The sequence below is a fragment of the Saimiri boliviensis genome, chromosome 2, assembly GCF_048565385.1.
Source record: "Saimiri boliviensis isolate mSaiBol1 chromosome 2, mSaiBol1.pri, whole genome shotgun sequence".
In the NCBI taxonomy this organism is placed as follows: Eukaryota; Metazoa; Chordata; class Mammalia; order Primates; family Cebidae; genus Saimiri; species Saimiri boliviensis.
Genome location: NC_133450.1, coordinates 32,520,134 through 32,528,744, shown reverse-complemented (window position 1 = coordinate 32,528,744; position 8,611 = coordinate 32,520,134). Strand labels below are relative to the sequence as shown.

The 8,611-nt window shown below is 44.4% G+C and overlaps 1 protein-coding gene across 1 annotated transcript; it reads right to left on the bottom strand.

Annotated features, from left to right (window-relative positions):
• Positions 1–621: 621 nt before the first annotated feature.
• LOC101051786 (uncharacterized) lies at positions 622–4,459 on the bottom strand. The gene is given in 5 exon segments (XM_074389642.1): positions 622–701; positions 704–754; positions 757–999; positions 1,002–1,211; positions 4,303–4,459. Coding segments are annotated over 5 exon segments (741 nt in total).
• Positions 4,460–8,611: the final 4,152 nt, after the last annotated feature.

Sequence of the window (8,611 nt, the reverse complement as noted above, 5' to 3'; positions counted from 1 at the left end):
GTAACCTGGGTGAGAAGTGCACACACACATAGATGAATGTGTCGGATGCTGGGTGGCTCAGTGGAAGCATCCAGCTGGAGAGAAGCCTCTGCTCCCTGTGGCCTCTCTAGGCTTCAAGTCTTCCCAGCTCTATCTGGTGCTGGGATGGGTCCTGCTGCTGGAGGCCGTGTGCAGTTCACCCAGTGTCCACTCCATCCTACAATGGTAACAGCACCCTGGTTTTCCTCTGGGGACCCAGCCTTCCCCCATGCTCAGTCCCCATCTTCCTGCTCTAGAAGTAGACACACATGCCCTGTGCTGGCCAGTGGGTTCCATCTCCCTGGCCACAACACTAATTTAAGTGGAGGACGTGTGACCAAAGCTCAGGGGGTCAGCCCAGGGTTTATGGCTGGAACAGAGGAAAGAGGCACCCTTTTTCCATGGGGTAAGGCCAGATATTTGGACGGGGGGATGGGGTGGAGAAGCGAAGGGCATTGTGTGGGGAGTGGGTGCCTGAGAGTGAAACCAACAGTGGAGGTCAAGGAAGATAGCACAGGCCTGGCTCGATCCCTTATCACAGCCAAGAAACCTGCTGTGCTTAAACCAAATTGAGTTTTTAGCACTTAGAACTAAATGAGCTCTTCATCTGAATACAACTGCTAATGGTTCCCCCATTAGAAAAGGAAACACAAGGGAGGAACAAGCCCGGTGCCACAGCGTGAACTACCACGGTGGCAACTTTGGAGGGTCCCCGTTTCGTGCCTTTCTTTTTCTACTCCAAGAGCACTCGCCACACAGGCCATACTCCTTTGAGAGGCAGCCAGCGATTCTCAACCAGGGAGCACTTTGCGTCACGGTGTCTGACGGTGGAGCGGTGGGTTTTCTGTAAGTGTACTTAAAAACCTTCACAACCAGTTTCCATCCCATAGACCAGAAAATTGCTGAAGTTAGTAGACATTTGAAGTGTCTCTTCCTCAAGCCCAGAAAAGATTTCTGCTGTTGCTATGTTTAAAAACCCACGGCAAGTTGTTTTGGCTTATGTCTTGTTGTTATATAATAAACATGATAAGCTCTGTAAGCTCGGAACACCGGTTGCGAGGATGAAAATAGAGGCCTCGCAATAATATGTGCCCTGGAGATGCTTTGTGGAGGGTGAGGGGAAGATAATAGTTTTCTGTGAGTGTTTAAATAGCAATATGTGTGGAGTAGATTCAAAATTGCTATGTAAATTCCTAAAGGAAACAGCAGGGAAAAAAGAAGAAGGTTATGGATTAAAAGGAAGAGGTTATATATTAATGTAAGGGAAAAATATAATCAACAACCAAATAAGAGCTATTTTTAATAAGACAGAGGACCCAGGAAAGGTGGACTGATCTATTGTAGAAAGGAGATAAGCTTTCTATGCCATGTAACAAATTACTATAAACCTAGCCACTTAACAAAACACAAACTCATGATCACCTAGGAGCTCAGAGCAGTCCCTGGTGACAGCCAGCAAGAAAGTGGGGCGGAAGTGAAAGTGTGACGTGGCTGGGTTCTCTGCTCGGGGTCTCATGAGGCTGGCATCAAGAATTCAGTTGCTTGTGGTTGTAGGACTGAGTTGCCCACTCTCCTGCTGGCTATTACTGGGGACTGCTCTGAGCTCCTGGAGGCCTCTTCTATTTTCTGATCCTGTAGCCCTCTTACAATGTATGTATTGGCTTCAAGAAAAATTCCTGTCATGCTTCTGATCTCTGACTTCTTTGATGTCTAACCTCTATACCCTCTTTTAAAGAGTCACTTGGTTAGGTCAGGCCCACCCACTCAAGGGATGGGATCACACAGGTTGTGCACACTGGGTGAAGGAATCTTGGTGGCCACTTTAGAATTCTATTACTGTGATCAAACTTTTGTGCCGAAGTAGGGACCCAAAATGTATCATTTTAATGCACTACATTATGGACTGAATGTTTGTGCCTTGTCTCACCCCAATTCATTTGCTGAAGTCCTAACTCCCAATGTGATGAGATATGGAGGTGGGCCCTTTGGGAGGTAATTCGGGTTTAGATGAGGTCATGAGGGTGGGCCCCCATGACAGGATTAATGTCTTATAAGAAAAGGGGCTGGGCTTGGTGGCTTACGCCTGTAATCCCAGCACTTTGGGAGGCTGAGGCAGGTGGATCACGAGGTCAAGAGATCAAGACCATCCTGGCCAAGATGGTGAAACCCTGTCTCTACTAAAAATACAAAACTTAGCCGGGCATTTAGCATGTGCCTGTAGTCCTACCTACTTGGGAGGCTGAAGTGGAAGAATTGCTTGAACCCAGGAGGTGTAGGTTGCAGTGAGCCAAAACTGTGCCACTGTGCTCCAGTCTAGGTGACAGAGCAAGACTCCATCTCAAAAAAAAAAAAAAAAAAAAAGGAAAAGAGACTACCCACTCTTTCTCTTTGTCATGTGAGGAACACACAGTGAGAAGGCAACCATCTGTAAGGCAGGAAGAGAGCCTTCCCCAGGAGCTGAATCTGCCAGCATCTTGATCTTGGACTTTCCAGTCTCCAGAACCATCAGAGAGAAATGTCTGTTGTCTGAGCCACCATAATCTTATGCCGTTATAGCAGCCTGAGCTAAGATGATACTGGAGGCCCTGTTACATACTTCAACATGAGCCTTTTGTAACACAGGCTGGACAAAGGCTGTGAAACACTCAGTATCTCAGTATTTAGAATTTTCCAATGTGTATGCCCTTCCTTATACACTTCATTTGCTTATCCCCTTATTCATTCAACAAAAGAGCTCCTTTTATTTTATTTCATTCTACTTAAGAGAAAGGGTTTCACCATGTTGCCAAGGTGATCTCGAACTCCTGACCTCAAGTGATCTGCCGGCCAAGGCTTCCCAAAGTGCTGGAATTACAGGCGTGAGCCACTGTGCCTGGCCAAGGAGCTGCTATTATCCTCTCTGCACTGTGCTTCCGCCCAGGGCCAGGGCTAGGCTGTGGCCAATAAGGCCCTGAGAGCACAAGGTTTAAGGAGAAACTCACTTGCACAACCCTGAGAGAGAGTGCCACCTGACATTGCCTGCCCTCCACCTTCTCCTGGCCCTTCCAGGCACAGGGGAAATAAAGACTTCATTTTCTAAGCCACTTTTTTCCTCAAGACACCCACAGGTTAAGAGGTCAGAAACAGGGCATACCATACTGGCTTTTGCAACCTCAATTGCTCATTTCACAAAAGCACAAAACGTCCCCTAAGAACAGCTGAGTATAATTTGATGATTCAAAAGTTTAGAGTCATTTTAACACTATTAAAAGAAAATGTGACACTCATATAAACTTGACACTACATGTCACTGAATCACAACTGAAGAAATCTTCACCACCTGTTGCTCCATTGAAATGATTATACAGTTTTCTCACATTCCATGAAAAAGCCCATGTTTCTCAGGCACAAGGTAACTGCCTCTTTCACTGACATTTTCTCTCTCCTTCTGTTTTCAGTTTTGTTTGTTTGTTTGAGTCAAGGTCTCACTTTGACACCTAGGATAGAGTGCAATAGTGCAATCTCAGCTCACTGCAGCCTCAGCCTCCTGAGGTCAAGCAATCCTTCCACCTCAGCCTCCCAAGTAGCTGAGACAACAAGCATGCACAACCTTGCCCAGCTAATTTTGTTATCAGAAAGGGGTCCCAATCCAGACCCCAAGAGAGGATCCCTGGATCTCCTACAAGAAAGATTTCAAGGCAAACCCATAGAGTAAAGTGAAAGCCAGTTTACTCAAGGAGTAGAAGAATGGCTACTGCATAGGCAGAAAAGCCCCGAGGGCTGCTGGTTGCCCATTTTTATGGTTATTTCTTGATTATGCTAAACAGGGGGTGGACTATTCATGCCTCCCCATTTTAGACCATATAGGGTAACTTCCTGACGTTGCCATGGCATTTGCACACTGTCGTGGCACTGGTAAGAGTGCAGCAGTGAGGACAACTGGAAGTCACTCTCATTACCATCTTGGTTTTGGTGGGTTTGCGCTGGCTTCTTTACTGCAACCTGTTTTAGCAGCAAAGTCTTTGTGACCTGTATCTTGTTCTGACCTCCTATCTCATTCTGTGATTTAGAATGCCTTTCTAGGAATGGAGCCCAGTAGTTATCAGTCTTATTATACCCAGCCCCTTTTCAAGATGGAATTGCTCTGGTTCAAACGCTTCTGACAATTTTGTTTATTTTTTGTAGAGACAAGGTCTCACTGTGTTGCCCAGGCTAGACTCAAGTGATTCTCCTGCCTCGGCCTCCCAAAGTGCTGGGATTACAGACATGAGTCATTGCACCCAGGCTTTCTCTGTCTTTATTTACTATTTTTGTCAGCTGGGGCACTTGTTAAAAGACTCTTATGAATCCCTTTTTTCTCTGACTTCCATTCACAATATAGAGCTGAGTCACTCACATCCCATAGGTTGTCCAGAATTTCTCTTTCCTGGCTAACAAGCCACTGGCTCTGCTGCATGTCCATGGGTTCCTGTGGATCCTGTGGTGCAAAGGCTGAGACCCCAGCCCTAAAGCAGAGCCCAGCACAGGAGACCACCACCAAGGCCCTTGCTCAGATATTTTGTTTCTGTTGGTGAAACCTCCACTCACTGTTCTCACTCACCCTGGTAAGTGGAAAATGAGCCCGTATGAAAATGGTCTTGCGACTGGGAGCCCTGCTAAACGCTTGTTCAGGTTAAACTCCCTTCACTAACAGAGAACATAACTGACTGAGCTTAATCTCCTAGGATATTTCTCTGTGCTGAGAGCCTAACGAGGAAAAACGTTAAAACAGATCACTCAGCTGATGGCAAATGTATGTGACCAGTTCCTGGCCTCAGCCACAGAAGGGACGTGATGGGTTGCACCTTGGCACCACCCCTTCCCCCACTGCCCCCACTGCCTTGGTCTAAATGTGCATCTTGCAGAATTCTTTGCACAACAGCAGACCTATTGTGAGGACTTTACTCTCCCTACCCCATGCCCCAAGCGAGTTAAGATGTTTACTTCCAGTACTAGAAGGAGGCGGGCATGCAGGCAGAAATGAAAGGAATGCTAACCAAAGTCAGATTTTCAGGCCACTCCACTCACTGGGGTCTGCTTTAACCTCTGGGGACAAAGTAAATGAAAAGCTGGATTGTTGCATTCTGCTCTCAAGGCTAAAGTTTTGATTCAAGGCTTTCCTTTTCAGTGCCTCACAGCCTTGTGTTCCACTGTGATGCTACTATTTACTCATCCTTTTGCACAGGAGGTCACCTAGTGTAGACAAGAAGAACTGGAGACTGAGTCTTCATCTATGGCCTGTCGGAACCTAAGAAAGCCAGTTCATTTCTCTCAGTCTCAGTGTCCTTATCTGCAAAAGTAGGGGAATTATACTGGGCTTGCTGGATTGGTTTGTATGTGTATGTGTGAACTATAAATGTTTGAAAACTACTATACCCTTAAGAACGGGTTACTACTGCTATTACTGTTATCTGTGCCTTTATGTATGTACCTGTCTCCTCTATGAGGCTATGCATTTGAGAGCGAGAATTGAGTCTGTATTGCTAATGGCAATTACAGTGCCTGCCAAAGAGGCGGTGCTGTGGAGGCCAAAGCAACTCCATCTTGGATGCTAATGCATCACTTTAACTTCCCATTAACCCTTGCTCTAGGAAGGCCTCTAAGATTTCCAGTTTATTTGATGTTCCTTGTGTGAGAGTGGGTAGTTACTGTAAATCCTACCCTGAGGTCAAAACAACCTTAATGTTATAGTACTTCGATTGTTTTACATATCCATTCTGAATCGCATATACCCTTTCCAATAGCATATAAGCCCTGGGTGTGAGAATAAATGGTGCAGGATCCACCATCTTGCCTCACTGCTGCCTGAGACACAGACATGGCTTCTGTTTGTGAGTCCCGATTAAATGTATGTTTCTGAGGAACTGGATCTGTCAGCCTCTTTCATTTTTTCTTTTTTTTTTGAGACGGAGTTTCACTCTTGTTACCCAGGCTGGAGTGCAATGGCGCGATCTCGGCTCACCGCAACCTCCGCCTCCTGGGTTCAGACAATTCTCCTGCCTCAGCCTCCTGAGTAGCTGGGATTACAGGCACACACCACCATGCCCAGCTAATTTTTTATATTTTTAGTAGATACGGGGTTTCACCATGTTGACCAGGATGGTCTCGATCTCTTGACCTCGTGATCCACCTGCCTCGGCCTCCCAAAATGCTGGGATTACAGGCGTGAGCCACCACGCCCGGCCTATCAGCCTCTTTCTTTGGTCTTACCTGGCCCCCATGGAACAGGTGCTCCATGAAGGAGTAAGTGCTGAGCATTTAGATTTTGGCGAGGGGCAGCAGCCACCAGGAAAGAAGAATCTATGCATAATTACCAACCCTGCTTCCTGAGCCAGAGGTTCTCAAATTCTTTGTGTTCAGGACACATCTGAAGAGACGGGCATATTCAGACAACAGTGACTCAGCAATCATTGCAACTTAATCCCTATGACTGAAGAACAACATCTCATAATGTTTATAAAAGCAGCCACTATGATCCCACCATTTACTGGGATGCGCTTCAGCACTGTGGTTAGAGGGTGGAATGCTGACTGCCCTAATTTCCTTCCGCGAGTGTACGCAAGAATTCTCACCTATCTAGTTACCCTCTATATTTCTTGGTCACTGGCTCGGCAACATCCCTCTTGCCTCCTCACAGCGCTACATAGTGTGCTGGTGTGCAGTCACGTTTCAGGCAGGCACTTCAAATTTGCCCTTGGAATTCCAGGATTTTGCTTTTGCAGTTTCTAATTGTCAACAGTCCTGAAGGCCCTTGACAGGTGGTCATTTGCAATTTTGCTGAGGTGTCAATTTTTAAAAATTAGTTTATAAGTAATACTAAGTCTACGTGTATTGCAAAATGTCCATGCACTAAAAAAAATACGGAAGAAAACTCGTAGAAGTCTTCCTTTATTGGTATCAGTCACAGCAGGCCGGGTTATACTGCAGTAACAAATGTCCCCAAACCTCAGTGGCTTTACTTATTTATTTGTCCTGTGTTGCCCAGGCTGGTCTTAAACTTCTGGTCTTAAGCAATCCTCCTACCTCACGTCCCAAAGTGCTGGGATTATAGGTGTGAGGTTGTTTTTCTTGTTCGCATTGCAAGTTTTTCTATTTTTCTTCTTCTTTTAAAAAATATTTATTTATTTTTAATTTTATTTTATTATTAATATTATTTTTGAGATGGAGTCTGGCTCTGCTGCCTAGGCTGGAATGCAGTGGAGCAATCTCAGCTCACTGCAACCTTTGTCTCCTAGGTTCAAGCAATTCTCCTGCCTCAGCCTTCTGAGTAGCTAGGATTACAGGTATGCCCCACCACGTCTGGCTAACTTTTGTATTTTAGTAGAGACGGAGTTTCCCTATGTTGGTCAGGCTGGTCTCAAACTCCTGACCTCAAGTGATCCACCCGCCTTGGCCTCCCAAAATGCTGGGATTACAGACGTGATCCATGGCACCTGACCATACATGTTTTTCATTAAGTCCTGCTTTTCATGAGCTCTGCTTTTTATGATCTTGACTCCAGAACCAAATCTAATGGAAGAACCTAACCTCTATCTGGATCTCATGGCAGAAAAAAGTGGATAAGGCAAATGGTGCCCTGACTTCTACAACTTTGCACAAAAGTGACCAACATCACTTATTGGCCAAAGCAAGTAATATGGTCATTCCTGAGATCAACAGTATGGGAAAATATCTTCCTGCAGGGAGAGGCACTGCAGGGTAAGAAACTGGAATGTTTGGTAAAGGATACCAGCATCCAGCACCTCCTCCAACAACTACTTCCCTCCCAGAAGCAACTGTTCTAGACAGTTCAGGGTGCAACCTTTCAATCTCCTTGCCTATGTATTTGCTGACATATCTCTACAGGCATTCACGTAAATATCGAATTTTGCATGTAATTTTCTGCAACCTGCTCTGTTCAATTAATATGCTTTCATCCCAGTGTATATAAGTCTACCTGACTTTTTCTAACGATAGCACAGTGTTTCATACCATAATATATTTAAATTCTTTGTGTACATTTTGGATCTTTTCAACATTTTTTCATATTACAAATAATGCTGCAATATTTATTCATATGTATGCATACATCTTTGTGAATATATGTATTTCTGAATGATAGGTTTCTAGAAATTAGTCATTAAAGTATGCATGCATTACAGTTTTTAATAGATTCCAGAAATTTTCCATGAAAAATGCCTTTGTCAATGTTCACAGCCACTAGAAATGTAAAGGTGCCTGATTTCCCAAATCTTCAACAACTCAGTATTATCAGACTTTTTCACTTCTGTAAATCTGATGGATTTTAAACGGGTAGTTCATTGTTTAAATATACTTAATATATCACTTCTCGGCCTTTTGGCTAGGATCAAGTGAATATACTTACTGTATTTTTTTGCTTATAGTGAGGTTGAGTACTGTTCATATTTACTGGCTAATTTCACAATTTGTTTTCTCTTGTGAATTGTCTGTTTCCATTAGTGATTTTTAAATCTTTTTCTGTTTCATCTTTTTCTTTTAGATTTGAACAAACCATTTTATGTATTTTCTCAATAGTAATCTGTCTATATTATCATCTGTGTCTAGATTACAACAG